The sequence below is a fragment of the Myotis brandtii genome, unplaced genomic scaffold (genome assembly GCF_000412655.1).
Source record: "Myotis brandtii unplaced genomic scaffold, ASM41265v1 scaffold461, whole genome shotgun sequence".
Taxonomy (NCBI): domain Eukaryota; kingdom Metazoa; phylum Chordata; class Mammalia; order Chiroptera; family Vespertilionidae; genus Myotis; species Myotis brandtii.
In genome coordinates, this window is record NW_005367626.1 from 676,064 (window position 1) to 694,730 (window position 18,667).

An 18,667-nucleotide genomic window follows, 5' to 3' on the forward strand; every position below is an offset into this window, starting at 1 on the left:
TCTAAAGCAGGGGTCCTCAAACTACGGCCCGCGGGCCACATGCAAATACAAATATTGTATTTGTTCCCGTTTTGTTTTTTTACTTCAAAATAAGATATGTGCAGTGTGCATAGGAATTTGTTCATAGTTTTTTTCTAAACTATAGTCCAGCCCTCCAACGGTCTGAGGGACAGTGAACTGGTCCCCTGTTTAAAAAGTTTGAGGACCCCTGAGGTAGCTTATCCAATGTATTAGAACATGACAAATGCTGTGGGGAAAAGAAACAGACGCAGAGAGCAGAGTGAGGAGGAGCGTCGGGACCGCTGGGGAGGGGTGGTAGCAGACTGTGGAGTTAAAGAAGGTGATCAGTGTGGGCCTCCTTGTGAAGGAGATGTTTGAGTGAAAACCTGGAGAGGAGCAAGTCCCAGGCACTTGATACTGGGAAGGGCAGTCAAGGCCAAGGCAGCAGCTAGACCAAGAGCCCCAAGGCAGGATCGGAGTGGAGAGCGTGGCGTGGGCCTGATGCTTGCTCACTCAGAACCAGGTCTGCCTTCTTCTGAGAAAGGATTCTCCATCCTTGTGTCCCTGTTGGTGGTACTGAATCACCTGCCCAGTGGTGATTGGCCACAGGACTCCCACCTAACTAAACAAGGTCATTTCCCAGGACCTTGTAATTTTGACTTACACTGAAGAGAACGTCTTCTTTCCCTCTGGTTGTCAAGTGAAGGATAAGAGCCTGGAGCTGCCGGCACCCAACCCTTCCCTCCCCGCGTCCAGCACACGTGTTGTGTGCCAGGTTCCATTCGGGCACTGCGGCTGCAGTGGTTCATGAGAAATGGGACTCCTGTCCTCTTGAAGAAGAGGAATATAATAATTCAACAGAGAAAAGTGGCAACTTTCCAATTGCGCTGAGGTCTGTGAAGATCTTCAGGTGCTCAGATAGGAAATGACTAGGAAGGGGACGTTGGTAGTGAGCTCTGAGTGGGGGACTGTTTTATTTAATATATTTTATTGGTTTTTTACACAGAGGGAGAGAGAGGGAGAGAGAGTTAGAAACACTGATGAGAGAGAAACATCAATCAGCTGCCTCCTGCACACCTCTACTGGGGATGTGCCCTCAACCAAGGTACATGCCCTTGACAGGAATCAAACCTGGGACCTTTCAGTCCGCAGGCCAATGCTCTATCCACTGAGCCAAACCAATTAGGGCTGAGTGGGGGACTTTTGAAATGAGATCTTGATGGTGAGAAGGGATCAGCCATGAAAATGGCATAGGAAGATGTGTTCCAGGCAGAGGTCCTGAGATGGGAATGAGCTTGGCAATCCATGTGCTGGGAGGAGGGGGTTGTGGCCAGAGCTTAGGGAGGAAGTGACCCGCGTTGAAGGCAGAGAGGGAGGTCACGTGCCTTGCAATTCGACTGAGCTGGTCGGCGGAAAGGAAACTCATGCAGGGAGAGACGCAGAAACAAGAAAAGATCTGAGAGGCCAGCAAACAATCAAAGTATAGTTCCACTCATCCGCCCGTGGAGGGGGCTGTGGCCAGAGCTTAGGAAGGAACCCGCGTTGAAGGCAGAGAGGGAGGTCACGTGCCTTGCAATGCGACTGAGCTGGTGGCGGAAAGGAAACTCATGCAGGGAGAGACGCAGAAAGAAGAGATCTGAGAGGCCTGCAAACAATCAAAGTATAGTTCCACTCATCCGCCCGTCCTGTCCAAATACAGGAGCCAGAAAGCCCCCTGGCACTTCAGCTAGGTTTCCTGTCACTGAAACCAGAACAGTTGTGATCCTATATCTATAACAGTTTATAGATATATCTGAATATTGAAAATACTGGAAGGAATTACATTGAAATATTAACAATATGTATCTGGGTTACAGAATTCAATATCATCTTTATACATTTTTATATTTCCTTAATTCAGTACTTTGAACATAACCTAAAGTGTTTGAAAATTGTGGATTTTCTTTCTGATTGGATTTTCTCGCTTGGCCCTCTCTCATCCAGTGGAGGCCACTATGATGGTATGCCAGCACACTTCTCACGCCTGGCTGTCCTTCATTCCTGCCCCTGACAAGTTCACGACCAAATGTGAAAACAGTTGCAAAAGCAAATAGAACATCTTTCTAGGTATTTCCATTAGGCTAGGAAAAGATCCCCCTCGCTTGTAAATTCCCAGACCCAGGGCACCCCCAATTAACGTGGCACAAGGACCTAATCTCTGAATCATGATTTCCTCACTTGCAAAATCACTGATGGTCAAAAGAAACCTTACATCCACTTCATGTGCAATTATGACACAATTTCACTTACCGATTAATGGGCGCCCCTGCTCCCAGTGTACAGATGAAAGCACTGAGGCTGGGAAGTTTAAGTGACTGTCAAGGTCAGCGCTTTCAGCCATTTCATTCCACAGAAAATGAAAGTTGGAGCAAAGGACAAGCCCAGGTGTGGGCAGAGGCAGCAACGGCACGGGCCACAAGCTTTCTGTCTGAATTCTCTTGGCAGAAAATGCCGCTTTGCTATCAGGACAGGCCAGTGTAGTCAGAACAAGCTCATGGAACAAAGCAGTTTAATTAAAGGAAAAAAATTAGTTGGGTTACAGAGCTGTTCTCTTCACTCCAGGATGGAAATTAATTTATAATAACCTTATCTTTTATTCATGGCAAGCTGCATATTTCAGAGTATGCTGGCATCCTTCTATTTTCCAGTGGAATATGAAATAATTGTGTGTTTCCAATGGGTGCGAGCGGGTGACAGTGCTGAAAGGACACAGCCGAGTCCTGCTGGCCACTCAGGGACGGCTGAGCCGTGGGCAGAAGCGTGGGTTCCTCCTGATGAGTCATGATGTTTAAAATTCCGAGGCCGCGGCAGGCTTCCCAGCAGCCCTTTCAGATTGATCACTCTGGCCCTAACTCCATTAGCGGCGGAGGACAAAGGAAGCCCATTCATTTTCTTCTAACGCCCTCCTTCTCCCTTCTCAGACTAACCTGACGGAGCTGAAGTCCTTTGGCTCTCCGCCTCCGGCCGTCAGCAATGTCAGCGCCGCCGTGATGGTGCTCATGGCCCCCGGGGGGAAGGTGCCCAGGGACCGCAGCTGGAAGGCCGCTAAGGTCGCCATGGCCAGAGTGGATGGCTTCCTGGACTCCCTCGTCCACTTTGACAAAGAGAACATCCCCGAGAACTGCCTCAGAGCCATCAGGCCGTACCTGCAGGACCCCGAGTTCAACCCGGAGTTCGTGGCCACCAAGTCCTACGCGGCTGCGGGCCTCTGCTCCTGGGTCATCAACATTGTGAAGTTCTACGAGGTGTTCTGTGATGTGGAGCCCAAGCGCCAGGCGTTGGGCAGAGCCACCTCGGACCTCACCACCGCCCAGGAGAAGCTGGCAGCCATCAAGGCCAAGATCGCTGTAAGTGAGCGGCGCCCTCTGACCCTGCTGGGTGCCTCTGACCCTGCTGGGCGCCTCTGACCATGCCAGGTGCCTTCTGACTCTGTTGGGAACCCTCTGACCCTGCCAGGCATTCTCTGACCCTGCTGGGTGTCCTGTGATCCTGCTGGGCACCCTCTGACCCTGCTGGGTGCCCTTTGACCCTGCTGGGTACCCTCTGACCTTGCTCAGTGCCCTATAACCCTGCTGGGTGCCCTCTGACCCTGCTGGGTGCCCTCTGACCTTGCTCAGTGCCCTATAACCCTGCTGGGTGCCCTCTGACCCTGCTGGGTGCCCTCTGACCCTGCTGGGTGCCCTCTGACCCTGCTGGGTGCCCTCTGACCCTGCTGGGTGCCCTCTGACCCTGCTGGGTGCCCTCTGACCCTGCTGGGTGCCCTCTGACCCTGCTGGGTGCCCTCTGACCCTGCTGGGTGCCCTCTGACCCTGCTGGGTGCCCTCTGACCCTGCTGGGTGCCCTCTGACCCTGCTGGGTGCCCTCTGACCCTGCTGGGTGCCCTCTGACCCTGCTGGGTGCCCTCTGACCCTGCTGGGTGCCCTCTGACCCTGCTGGGTGCCCTCTGACCCTGCTGGGTGCCCTCTGACCCTGCTGGGTGCCCTCTGACCCTGCTGGGTGCCCTCTGACCCTGCTGGGTGCCCTCTGACCCTGCTGGGTGCCCTCTGACCCTGCTGGGTGCCCTCTGACCCTGCTGGGTGCCCTCTGACCCTGCTGGGTGCCCTCTGACCCTGCTGGGTGCCCTCTGACCCTGCTGGGAACCCTCTGACCCTGCTCAGTGCCCTATAACCCTGCTGGGTACCCTCTGACCCTGCTCAGTGCCCTATAACCCTGCTGGGTACCCTCTGACCCTGCTCAGTGCCCTATAACCCTGCTGGGTACCCTCTGACCCTGCTCAGTGCCCTATAACCCTGCTGGGTACCCTCTGACCCTGCTCAGTGCCCTATAACCCTGCTGGGTACCCTCTGACCCTGCTCAGTGCCCTATAACCCTGCTGGGTACCCTCTGACCCTGCTGGGTGCCTCTGACCCTGCTGGGTGCACTCTGACCCTGCCAGGCACCCTCTGACCCTGCTGGGTGCCTCTGACCCTGCTGGGAACCCTCTGACCCTGCCAGGCACCCTCTGACCCTGCTGGGTGCCTCTGACCCTGCTGGCCGCCCTCTGACCCCATGGGACGCCCCCTGTACAAGTAGCGCCCTCTGCCATTCCCAGAGCCTAGAAGCAGGGAAAACAGGTTGACGTGCAAAATCTCCTGATTTTTCAGTTGAGGCGACTTTTTACATTTCTTCCTCAAACACTGTATAGTCCAGACAAGACACTAAACCATTGGTTTACACTTTGCCCCTGAAAGTTTTTTGTTTTTTCCTCCTTTTCCTCCGAGGAAGGAAAAGATGACATAGAGATGTATAATAGACAAATAGTGTTAGGCATGAAACCAGCTGTTTTCTCATTAAGCACACGTGAATTTTGCATGTTTGCACATCTGATAGCTAAGAATAAAAGGTCAAACATTTGAGATTCTATCTCTCTTTAAGATGCAGGCTTTGGCCACCCAACCTCACCTTTTGCACCTTTTACCTTCAGCCTGTGCAGCTGCCCTCCTGCAGCTCACTCAGCAGTGTGGGCACATGGCCTACGGTGTGGGCATGTGGCCAGCAGTATGGGCACGTGACCTGCCGTGTGGACACGTGACCTGCCGTGTGGGCACGTGGCCCACTCGGCACTGTGCCATCTGCATTGCTCCATGAGAGTTTTTAAAGCAAATAGTATATTGACCATAAATATAAAACTAATGAGGGCCATTAGTTTTGATTAACCTGTTATTGATATTTGATTATAAATGCCTCACCCAGCCTGGGGTTAGGGGTGAGGTAGGATTCACACCTATTTGAGATTTCCCTTGAACATTACCTTTGCTGTTAAGATGGATCCTACTGAATTGAGAGGTAGACATTGGAGCCCCATGGGATGGCATAGCAGCTGAAACCCATTGACAGACCTCACTTCCAACCCAAGCTGTAATATCTGCTTCTGTGTGACGTCTAGAAAGGTCTTTAAAATGCCCAGACTTCAGTTTCCTGGAGTAAAACAGACTCAATAATGTCCCTGCTTCATTCAAGGTGAAAATGCACGTAGGCAGGAGCCCAGAGCCCGGCCCCTGCTGACACGGAGCTGCTGCCGTGAGGTGGGAATGGCCACCGAGCCTGCTGGACCCTGCTCCCTGGCCTCCTCCCCAGCTACGTGTGCTCTCACATGCACACACAACCCTGGTAATCAGTCACTATCATGGCCAAGGTCGAGCCTTCATTTCCACACGTGCATTCCAGGCATATAAGGTTCTTGCTGCACATTTCTCATGCTGATAGAAAGGGTTTTTACAAATGGTGGAAATGAGGCTTGTAGACCTGTCGCACACTTCATGCCCTGGGCTTATTGACTGGTGGGTTAAAGTCTATCGCTAAAGGCTAGTTCAAAGATCAGGCAACCAATCTCTATAAAGAAGAGGCACTTTGACAAAGCAACTAACCCCTCAATATGTTTGCTTTATAAATCCAGATGTGCACAGGCCAGTTTACTTGAAGCACACCTTCATCACCATAACTACGGCCCTCTTCAAAGAATACCAAATGCAAGCACCATCACTTCCCAGGACTGCTTCTGGGGAAATACCTCCCAGCGATGCCCATACTCTTCAGTCTCTCCCAGAATAGTGTTACAAGAACTGCATTTCAAAGCACTCGTCACTCGAGTTATTTAAAGGAACATTTGGTGCAAAAGGAATGTTTGCAAAATGTTTATACCTTTTCAGTAGCCAACATTCCCATGACAGCCTACTCAACCTATGAATGCAACACAATGTTTTAAAATACTTGGCTACCTTACGAAGGCACTTCTTTCCTGCCAACATATTTTTTAATATATTTTCACTTTTAATAACTGCCTCTCCATCTTTTGCTTATTCACATGACTATCAACACCCCAAGAGTTTGACCACTCCCCACTCCAATAACAGAGGAACTCACTTACACCATCTCTGACATGGGGGCCCACCCAGGGCAAGGACATTCTTCCCAACGAGCCACCAAGGCCATTGCCAGCCTTCCCCAGTTGCACGCCACCCCAAGCCTTATTTTTAGAATTTTAGGATAATTCCACATAAATTGTATAGTTAAGATGCTCAAATTATACAATTACTAGAGGCCCAATACACGAAATTCGTGCAAGGGGCTCGGCCCTTGCAGCCTTGGCTGCCTCGCGGCCCTGCCCCCCACCCACTGGTTGTTCAGGAAGGTTGTTATGCCATCCAGCTAATTAGCATATTAGATCTTTATTATATAGGATAATTTCAATCTATACATGCAACTATAATATATAGAATATGAATAGTGGTGGTTAGCTCTGAGTGGTAGATTTTAGATGGTGCTTATCCATATTTTCTTTTTTTAATAATGAACATGTTGTATATTATTACAAGTTATAAAAGTAATAGTAATGAAAACGAGTAAGGCATTTTCATTGGGCATATCTTCACCATAAGTAAAATATCAAATAGTAGACAAGGGTTTCTAATGAGAAACTACAGTCTTCTGCCCTTTAATTATTTTGTCTGTTTCAACGGGTGGTTGATACCCCTCAGAGCTTGCTACCTAGTGGCTTCAATGCATTGTATTTGATCCACAGATCGTGTTTGAAGTGACTTAATTAGTTGCCAACATTTAAAACAATAGGAGCTTCTTGTAAAAATTTGCTATCTGGACAGTCTTAAAAGAATAAGATTCCCAAATAGCACTCACTGAACCTGGAGTTAAGTAGTGACCTCCCATTTAAGCAGACAGTTTTGCTATAGTCATCAGACCAGTTTACGTGATCTTTCTGGCCTCTGCTCATTTGAATGGCTTCTTTCTATGTACTGTGCTGGCACCTCATTTCCTGATGTATCTTGTTCAGGCAGTAAACTTGCCACTAGATGAGACGCTAAGATGTTCATCTCCATGTCTTCCCAAATCATTGTGGCAACTGTGAGTTGGTGTAACCTTTATTTCTTGTTCCATCAGATAGAGTTAGCTTCCTTGGGGCCCTCAGCTTTCAAGATGAAGTTATTGCTCTTTCCTTCAGCGTCCTCCCTACCTTCCAATCCCCAACTCCTGTTATCACTACTTATTATCACTGTTGCTTTTGAATCAGCAAGATTGAAAATATCTGCATTCTATTCTATAACCAAAATGAACTGTTCCATGCTCTATCCTCTGACTGATTCAAAGAGTTGAAACATCAGTAAATTCCATTTATATTCTGTGAACATGTTTATATTGTTCATAGCAAATCTAAGTGGCATGCTAGCATTATATTGCCTTTCTAATACAACCATTTCTATAAGCCTGGAGTTTCTACTTTTCTTTATCTTTTTTCTCTTCCATTAGTTCCTTTTGCATAGCCTCAATTACTTTTAAACTCTCCATCTAATTCATATTCTACCCGATCATCCTTTGCCTCTAAGACTTTTCTCCCTTATCCCCAACTCAGAGCTCCAGTGTTAATATATTTCACTGCTTTCTTGGGTTGGTTCCAAAGGCTCCTAGACCCCATGCCTTCTCCTTTCTTAATTTCTTCTCTTGTTTTGTGACAGCTCTTTTAAAAGTAACTTTCTTAGAAATGTGAGGTAAGAAGTAAATTTTCTGAATTGCTCCAGTTTGGGATTTGTCTTTATTTTTAAACTGAGCTGACAATTTTGCTGAGTATTGAATTCTGAGTTGCTAGTTTTTTCTGCTTAGAACACTGAATGCTTTATCCTCATCTGGTGAGAAATCTGATGAACAGACTTATCAATGCACTATGTTTCTCTCTTTCTGGAAGTCTTTCAAATTGTTCTTTATTCTTGGTGTCTGAAACTGTACGTTGACATGCTTAGCTACAATCCTTTTTTTATGATGTAGAGACTTTTCTTCAGTTCTAAAAAAAATTATTTTGTATTACTTCTTGGTTAATCTCCCTCCTGTTTCCTTTTTCATTTATCTTGCTGAAACACATATTTATTGAATGTTAGACCTTCTGATGGGGCCCTATTTTCTCTGATCTTTCTATACTTCATGTTTTCTTATACTTTCTGGATTTTCTCAAATTTATCTTTTAAAACTTCCCTTGAATTTGTTATTTTTTTACATTAACAATCATAATTTCCACAACATTTTTGAGTTCTCTGTTCCTTTAACTAGCATCCTTTTCTAGTTTTATGGATGAGACGACCTGAATCTCCCTGAGATGCTAATTGTGACAGATTCTATGCTTTGTTGCTGTTTTTATGCTTGGAACTTATCCCCATGTTCCAAGGTCATGTTTTTAATTCTTGTGTGACTTAATCTAGGCCTTCATCAAATATCTTCTTGTTCTTTCTTTTGCAAGAGTCATGAGCAAGAGCTGATTTTAGCTGTACAGACAAGGGCGGAGCCGGTGGACAGACAGAGCTTGCTCTCCAGATCCGATGAGCTATGCTGGATGCATCCGAACTACCAGAGTGTGTTGTCTTTTCCCTGCCGCTGTCGAATCTCCTGCCTGGTGACATACATGCCTGGTGGCATTGCATACTGAGCATGCAAATAGAGATATCGAGTGGGGAATTAATAGGCTTCCAATTTATCCTCTTACTTTCTTTTTTTTCTCTTTATTGTTGAAAGTATCATGTGGGCCCTCCTTTTTTCCTCATTAACCTCCTCCAGCCCGCTCCCATCCTCCCCTCGCCCCATCTCCTCCTCTTTTCAGCATCACCCTTGATCACACCTGACATTGCCAAGTGCCCAGGGTGCATGGGGCTCTGCAGGGCTGATCAGCCTCCCCCTGGGTGAACGGAGGCTCAGTTCAAGGTTGCAGTTTCTCTGCGCTGCTCAAGCAGTTTCCAGCCCCCTGTCAGTGTGGTCTGCATAAAGCTATTGGAATCCTTCACCCTCCAATGGCCCTTCACATTCGCTTGCTGTTATGGGCTTGTGACTTTTTTAATTGCTTCACCATCATTTTAGAAAAGTCTCAGGAAGAAGAAGAATTAAATGAGTGTGGCCAGTCTGCCACCATTAATTGGATGCCTCACCACCTGCTTTTCAAACTGCTTGGCCCTAATTTATTTCTCTTGTAACTTGGTAATGACCACCAGGGCAGCCTGAACCCGGGTTACTGAACAAACTCGGATGCATTTGGAGGTATCTGTCTGTGTGTCTTCATGTATGCTAATATGTATTTGGGGGGCAACAATATCTAAGAGCTTCAATTCTAAATTCTTAGTACATTGACCAACAGGGCAGCCTGAACCCGGGTTACTGAACAGACTCGGATGCATTTGGAGGTATCTGTCCGTGTGTCTTCGTGTATGCTAATATGTATTCTGGGGGGCAGCAATATCTAAGAGCTTCAATTCTAAATTCTTAGTACATTTAGAAAAAATTGAAACTGTGTATTTTTTTAATGTCCCCATACTTTGGAGTCATGTAAGAGAATAGATGAGGTTAAGTAACAGTTCATCTTATGCTCCTAGGACCCTACAGCAAGGGGAGGACTTAGGCAGTGGTTCTCAACCTTCCTAATGCCGCGACCCTTTAATACAGTTCCTCATGTTGTGGTGACCCCCCAACCATAAAATTATTTTCATTGCTACTTCATAACTGTAATTTTGCTACTGTTATGAATCGTAATGTAAATATCTGATATGCAGGATGTATTTAGGCGACCCCTGTGAAAGGGGCATTCGACCCCCAAAGGGGGCGCGATCCACAGGTTGAGAACCGCTGTAGGGTGTAGACAGGCCACCACCCCACGCACAGCCCCGCTGCAGCAGGCACGGAGTGTGGTCCGCCCGGGCCTCCTGGGGTCTTTCTGACCATCTGCAGGCCTCCAGGCTTCAGGGAGCTTTTGCTTCTAAAGGCAGCCCCTGCAGCTTTCTGGCAGCCTACGAGAGCCTATTTTCCAGGCCACAAGGAGAAAGAGAACGTACACGTCTCCTCCGTGTCCATCAGCCCTCCCGGCCCTGGACCAATGACTGGGGAGCTGGTGTAGGAAATCTCAGCTTCTCACTTGGGTCAAGACTGCGCTGGACCCCTCCGACCTTCTCCCTCTGGGATCTGGCTGAAGTCTTGCCAGGACCCTGCCTGAGAGCGCCCTAATTTGCCTTCCTTTCCTGCCCTGCCCCCAGGGGCCTTCCTTAAAGATGCCTGCACGGGGATCCTGTCTCAAGCACTGAGGAGATGGGCCCGGGATTACTGACACACCTGTGTTCCTTCCTGAACAGCACCTGGATGAAAACCTGGCCAAGCTCACGGCCAAGTTTGAGAGAGCCACAGCAGACAAACTCAAATGTCAGCAAGAAGCCGAAGCGACCGCAGGCACCATCTCCCTTGCAAATCGCCTGGTGAGTGTGGGCTCAGCGCGGAGCTTTAATTACATTAGCGGAGCTGTCAAGCCCGAGGAGGTGGGAATGGATGAGCCAGTACGCGCTGCGTGGGCTTGGGGGGAATATTAAAATGTGCTGGGATGCAGGGGCTGCATCCTGAGAAGGGTGTGAACGCACACCCCGGGCTGGTCAACGTTTCCCTGCAGAGATGGTTGGAGGATGGAACACTGGCTCCTTCAGGCAGCCCAGGCGAGACATGAGATGCTTACATATGTGTGTATCGACCAGAGGGAGCGTTAGAGAGCAAAGCCAGCATTTGATAGACAGGCTCTGAAGCTCTTACCTGTGTCCTGTTCAATAATGAGGGTGTGAGGACAGGGAACTGAGGCAGAAGCAGAAAAGAATGAGACCTTTTTTACCCTGAGCATTTCTGAACGTGACCTTATCTGTATGCACATCACACACACACTGACACACACACACCATACACATCACACACATCTCACACATACATCACACACATCACACACATGCATCATGCACCACACACGTCACACATACATCACATACTACATGCACATCTCACACACACTCACACACATCACATGCACACATCTTACACACGTGCATCACACACATACACATGTATCACTCACCACACACATGCATATCTCACACACATCTCACACATGCATCACATGCAAACATGCACATGTATCACACATGCCACACACATACACATCTCACACACATCACATACACACATCACACATATGCATCACATACATACGCACGTGTATCACATACCACACACATATATCTCACACACATGCATCACACAGATACACATGTATCACACACACACACATACCTCACACACACACGGGCTCTAGCCTTCCTGGAAAGAAACTAATCAGAGGGTCAGAGCACAGTGTTTGTGCTATGGTGCCTGTATATCAAATTACTCTAAAATTTAGAGATTTAATAAAATAACCACTCCGTTAAATCTCCCGAGTTTGTGAGTCAGGAACTTGGGCAGGTTCAGCTAGCAGGCCATTCTGCCCCAGGTGCCAACGGAAGCCACGTGTGTTATTGAGCCGGTGGCCACGCTGGTCTGGAGGGTATACAGCAACTTCCTTCACATGCGTCTCCATGTAGCCTCAGGCCTCCCCAGCCTGACGTCACACGGTTCCTCAAGGCTCCGGGAGCAAGTGGTCGGGATCAGGAAGCAGAGGTCCCGTCCCCCAGGCCTGGGCGGAGGCCAACACAGGCCCCTCCACGGGTCCCACTGCTCACAGCAGCCACGGCTCAGGAGGGCGCAGGCCCAACTCCTGAAGAGAGGCGGGCCTTTTAAAATGCCTACGGCTCATAGTCCCATCACATGTCAGCTAAGAACCGCAGAGCAGGGTCCACCCAATGTGACTTCCCTGCATTCCCAAGCCTTAACAGCACCTTCCTCACCAATAAAGGGCTTTTCACTGGACTGCAGCCAGTCTATTTACACAGCAAAGCCAGCTCCCTAGTGTGGGGAGAACGGAGCACAAGAATCAGTGGAGAGAGGCTGCACACAAGCACGTGTCTGCAGTCGATGGCTGTGCCCACTGCCGCACGGCTGTGAGCAGACCGACCCAGCTGAGCAGCGGGTCAGCGACAGCTCCTGTGCAGGCGTGCGGGACAGGGGCCGCCTCCTCCCCGCCCGGCTTCTGCCAGGTTTCCAGAACCTGCGCAGCCTTCTTGGCCGCTGGAGCGCTTTCTGAGCGGGGCCTGCGGGGGGCAGTGTGTGCTCTGCTCCAGGAGGGCCGTGTGTGGGCTCTGGAGCTGCCCTGCCTCCACCAGCCCAGAGGTCCTGCTATCGCCACCTTCCTGGTCTTCACTGTGTCATCTAAGCATGGCCTCGGGAATGGTTGGGCTGACACACCCTGCGATCTCTCCCAGCCTGGCACCCTATGATGCCATCTCCCCAGGAAGAAAAAATAGATACGTCTTAACACAGAAGCCAAGCTGCACCCTGCACCCAGCAGTTCTCTGTAGAAAGGATGCCTCTGCTCCCCCGGGGGCACCCCGGACAGCACACCACCCCAAAGCAGGCCGGGCAGTCAGGACCTGCTCCGCAGCCTCGCTCCTTTGTGCACACCCATCACTCCTTCCAGCTCTGTGTCTTAATTACCATGCCTCTCTCCCTGCCCACTGTGAATTATTTATAGCGCATCAAATTAATTTTACTTATTTTCATATCCCAGCATTTGGAGAAGAGACAGGAGAGGTGAATAATTTTCTAATATATTTTGCGGACTAGGCACTGTGCTGAGTGATTAGCACGCCTGGTCATATGCAAGCTTTTCAGCAGCCTGTAAGGAGGGTGGTGTTCTTCGTCGTACCTATGAAGGGCAGACCTGGAAGGCTGCATTCAAAGCCTGCCATCGATCCACAGCCCACACAGCTCACAGCTCACAGCACACAGCACACAGCACACAGCACACAGCACAGACGGGGGCTTGTTTGCTGAGATGCTTGCTGCAAACCCTCGGGGTCAGAAGGGCCGTGGCAACGATGCTCCGGGCGTTCCGCGGGGAAGTGTGCGCTGTGAGCTGCGGGACTGCGCCCGCGGCTCTGTGACAAGCCTTCTCTTCTCTCTGGCCTTTGAAACCGTAGGTGGGAGGACTCGCTTCTGAAAATGTGCGGTGGGCAGAAGCTGTGCAGAACTTCAAGCAGCAGGAAAGCACGCTGTGCGGAGACATTTTGCTCATCACGGCCTTCATTTCCTACCTCGGTTTCTTTACAAAGAAATACCGGCAGAGCCTCATGGACGGGACCTGGAGACCCTACCTGAGCCAGCTGCAAGTACGTGCGGCCAGAACCCCCACTGCCCACAGCAGCCCGTGGCACCAATGCGCTCACATGGCAATCACCCAAACCTTCTAGTCTAGTGCCCTCTTGCAGACCTTCTCCCACCCCCACCTGAGCACCCGCCATGATGGCTGGGACCCAGGAGGGAGACATACATATGCACCACGTGTCCCCACACTGCCCTGCATCCCCACCCGTGGCCCTCTGGGCGGGTCAGCTGGGGGTATCCTGAGGACAGCAGCTCTCTCCCAACGGGGCCCTCCGTGGGAACTCTGGTCCTCTGCCCAGCAGGCTGCCCCCGGCCCCTCAGAACGATAAGCCCTGAGCCGCACCAGTGCCACCTGTGTTCCCTCCGATCTCTCTGCTCTTGAGCCACATGTCTCCGGGCTGCAGGGACCAGGGCACCAGCGCCACCTGTGTTCCCTCCTGCTCTTGAGCCACATGTCTCCGGGCTGCAGGGACCAGGCCCCTTCCCAGCTTCTGCACTGCGCCTTGTTACCGGTCCTGGGCTGCACCATCTGTGCCCCCGTGTGCACCGGCTTTATCCTCTCCTGCCATGCGCACGCAGCGGCCTCTGGGTGTGAGGGGTGGATTCCCCCCAGCTCCTCCTCTGCACTGACGTGGTGGAGAGGGAATGCTGGTTCCTGGCTGAAGCGGCTCAGGGTTGTGTTGGAGCCTTAGACCAAATGACACCTAATGTGACCTGAGACGTCCACATCCCTCCACCCACATAGCCACGGAGTAGCCCGCGTGCCCTCCGGCCTCACGGGGCAGCTAAGCCTTTCCTGCCCACGTGCCGCAGACAGCTCCCAGCCCGCGAGGAGCTCGTGTTCATCAGGAGCAGGTGTGGGTGTCCTGGGCTGGGACTCAGCGCGAAGGTGCGCGCCCACGGGAGGGGCTGCATTCCAGAGCTCACCTGTAGGTGTCGCCTTTGAACACAGAACCCACGTTGCCTAGTGAGGGAGGATTGGTTTCACGCATCAGCTTAGGAAATCTTACCTGATAATTTGTCAAATAGTGCTTTTAAAACTGTTACAGCTCTAGGAAACAAACAAAAATAACGCTATTTACTTACTTGAGCACTTGTAGAAAAGGAAGTTGTTAAGAGGGCGATCATTAGCTGAGCGAACAAAGATGGTGGCAGCTTCGCGAGGGTTTTTCTGGTTTTGTTTGGGGTTTGTATGCATTTTCGTGCCCCGGACCCTGTCAGCAGTTGGGTGAGATCTGCGGAGTCCTTCTCGCAGCGATAGCTTTCAGTGCGTAAGCTAGAAAGCACAGGTTACAAAGGAAGCCGCTTCCACGGAGCCATTTCTGTTCTGGGGTAAGACCTCCAGGGGCAGGTTCCTTCAGAGGCTGTTTGATGGCACAGCACTGGCCACTCGCAAACTTAGCAGGTGATTAAAGGGGCAGGCGATGGTTTGCAAAGGTTTTCCCGAGGTAAGAGGGAAGACAGACTGCAGAGAAGAGAGAGACAGAGGGGTTCAAAGGGCATGTGTGTGTGAACCTCGAAAACATGCTGCTAAATGAAAGTAGCCAGACACAAAACATCACATAGTGTATGATGCATTTTAAGTGAAATATCCAGACTAAGTAAACCCATCGAGACAGGAAGCGGAAGAGTGGTTGCTAAGAGCTGGGGGTAGGGGAGCACAGGACGTGACTAATAATGGGTATGGGGCTTCCTTTTGGGGCGATGAAAGTGTTTCAGAACCAGAGCTGATGGTTGCACAGCACTGTGATGATTACTTCCATTTTTTAAAAAGCTATACCTCCCCAATGGAACATATTACTTGCACAAGAATTACACAAGCAGAGAGAGGTCAACAGAGACAGAAAGGCAGGGTCTGGGTTCACACGGGCCGCAGGGAAACGGGCTGTGCGGGGCACGCTCAGGCCTGGAGGGGCGCCAGTCTCCCAGGGGCACCAGCAGGGAGTTTGCAGAGTCACGCGGTCAGCCCTGGGTGTGGGTGTCCTGGGCTGGGAGCCAGGTCAGCAACTCCAGTTCTCTGCACTCTGGGCCTCTGTCGGCAAGGGGTGAGGGAGTGAGAGCGGAGAGCGGTCAGTGTTGGCTGCACAGAGAAAGCTCAGTAGGCGTGGAGCCTGGCTTGTGAAACACGCACGAGAAGCACAGACATGCAGTATGTTAACACGGGTAAGGGCACCGAAGAGGCTATTGATTCAGATACAAATGATTTATGGTAGAAATCTGATTTAGGTGAATAAACTGAAGGGCAAGGGTCACACAGGCTGAATATCTGCTGTTTTCATCAGTCAACATAAAAAATACTATCAGGACGTTAAAAATCCTGCTGCCAGAAATAATTACACATCCAGGAAAGCACTTTCAAGGAACTAACTCATCATTTTAGGGAACCACTGTGCCTCCACCCCAGCTGAGGAGGCACGCTGCCGTTCTGAGTGTGGGGGCGCTTCTTCATCCTCAGGTCCCCATCCCCGTCACCCCCGGCCTGGACCCCCTGAGGATGCTGACGGATGATGCCGACGTGGCTGCGTGGCAGAACCAGGGCCTCCCTGCCGACCGCATGTCCGTGGAGAACGCCACCATCCTCGTCACCTGTGAGCGCTGGCCGCTCCTGGTTGACCCTCAGCTGCAAGGGATCAAATGGGTCAAGAACAAATACGGAGAAGACCTCCGGATCACCCAGATCGGTCGGAAGGGGTAAGTGGCCTGGCACGAAAGGTCCCACTTTTGCCATTTGTGCAGAGCAAACCAAAGTGTTATGAGCGGACCTTAAGCCCCGGTGGATTCTTTCTACTCTCCTGGTCCCTCCTGGTCTCCCATGTTCCTCTTCCCATTTCAGGACACATCTCAATGCAAGATGCTTGGGTAGCGAGTCTCTGGTTTTCTCTCTCATTAGAGATCACTCGTGTCAGCCTCTCAACCCACTCAGGAGCCCTGGCTCCGCTATCCCTGGCCTCCACCCTCGTATCTCTGCTTGAACACTCCCTGACTCCCCAAGCATCATGTTTCACTGTCGGAATCTGTGTTTTACAAAGTCTTCCTCACCTTGAGCCAAAACCTGCCCACCTTAGGCCTCGCCTACCCCTTCCTCCCGCCTCTGCCCCTGAGCCACAGTGAACAAACCTAAACTCTCTTTCTCCTGAGGAGCAACAGGACATTTGCGATTGGATGCATAGCAGCCAAGGAAACTTCAGAGCCCTTTGTGCCTGCCATACGGCATTGAACCTACAAGACGGGAGTTACTACTACAAGAAGGGATGTGAATACCAGAGAGAATGTCAGTCCAGTACACGCCACACTGCACAGGCCCGGGCCTCAGCATCTCTCACCCCATTGCTACATTAGCCCTGTTACAACTTAGCCCTGTATTTTCAATATTCAATTCTTATTCAGTGCCCTAGGATACATGAGAGAAATAGAGTAGGGCAATGAGGGAGAGGGACAGGGCCCGGGCCATGTATTAGGTGGTTGACATGTGCCATTCTTGATGGTACAAGTTTTATTTCAAACTAGAGGCCCAATGCACGGCACTGGTTTCCCTCAGGCACCCGGGACCTGGGCTTCCCTCACAGCCTTGGCTTCATTCAGAAGGTTGTCTGGAAGGACGTCCAGTCTAATTAGCATATTACACTTTAATTATTATAGATGCTTTTTTAATCCACACCACATATAAGGTTAGTGTTATTGGTACCATTCACATTTGAGGAAATTGAGTTTCACAGAAGTGATTTCCCCAAGAGTACACAGCTTTAAAAGCGATGGATATTGGTTCCCCCACGGTCATAACAGCATTATTTACAAGAGTCAAAAGGAGGAAGCAATCCACCTGTCCATCAACAGATAAATGGAGAAACAAAATGTAGTATGTACATACAATGGAATATTATTCTGCCTTGAAAAGGAATGAAATTCTGATACATGCTACAACATGGATGAATCTTAGCATCCTTAAGGACAGCCTGTTAAGTGAAATAAGCCAGTCACAGAAGGACAAATACTGCGTAATTCCACTTATATGTGGTACTTAGAGTGGTCAGGTTCACAGGGGCAGAATTGGTCTCCCAGAGGAGGGGTAGGGGAGATGAGGAGTCATTGTTTAAGGGGGTACAGGGTTTCAGTTTTGCAAGACGAAGAGAGTTCTGGAGAAGAATGGTGGTGATGGTAACACAATAGTGGGAATGTTCTCAATGCCACCAAACTTCACACTTAAAAATGGTGAAGATGGTAGATTTCATGTATATTTTACCACAATTAAAAATTAATTTAAATATTTTTAAATTGATGGAGGGAGTGTTTGAACCAAGGTGATCTCACTTAGAGATCCAAGGTTTATTTACTCGAACACATGGCTTCCAAAGTGAGGTTTGCTGCTCTGACCACTTGTCCCAAACATGCTTGTCCAGAGGTCCAGCTCACCCACAGTTGTTTAAAGCAAATGTTGCAAAAATAGTTAAAGTGAATATTGAATACAGAATGGACTCTTTCTTATAGAGCAGGTTGTTTAAAGCAAACATGCAACGTTGCAAAAATAGTTAAAACGAATATTGAATACAGAATGGACTCTTTCTTATAGAGCAAACTTTGGTGAGAAATGACATGAGACATTGAATTAAAGTATTCTTTTCTAACTAAAACTGCATTTTAGGGGGAAAAAAGTTTGTTCTTTTTGCTCATTCCTATTGCCCTAATACCAAAAATAGTGCTTGACACATAGGAAGCCCTCGATAAACACCTGTTCAAATAATTCTGTTCATGTCCATTCACTACTCTTCTGTTAGATGGTTTTCTAGATTCGGTATCTAGTATTTGAATGCAAATATTTTATTATATATAATACTAAAGGCCTGGTGCACAGTGCTTGACACATAGGAAGCCCTCGGTAAACACCTGTTCAAATAATTCTGTTCATGTCCATTAACTACTCTTCTGTTAGATGGTTTTCTAGATTCGGTATCTAGTATTTGAATGCAAATATTTTATTATATATAATACTAAAGGCCCGGTGCACAAAAATTTGTGCACTTGGCGGGGGGGGGGGGGCCCCCAG

General features: G+C 49.5%; 1 protein-coding gene across 1 annotated transcript in view; it reads left to right on the forward strand.

Moving 5' to 3' along the window:
- Positions 1–18,667, forward strand: part of DNAH9 (dynein, axonemal, heavy chain 9) — a 362,890-nt gene that overhangs the window by 268,367 nt on the left and 75,856 nt on the right. The window contains exons 49-52 of the mRNA XM_005875413.2: positions 2,961–3,386; positions 10,689–10,808; positions 13,443–13,631; positions 16,082–16,317. Coding sequence (XP_005875475.1) covers positions 2,961–3,386; positions 10,689–10,808; positions 13,443–13,631; positions 16,082–16,317 — 971 coding nt within the window. The remainder of the gene's footprint in view (positions 1–2,960; positions 3,387–10,688; positions 10,809–13,442; positions 13,632–16,081; positions 16,318–18,667) is intronic.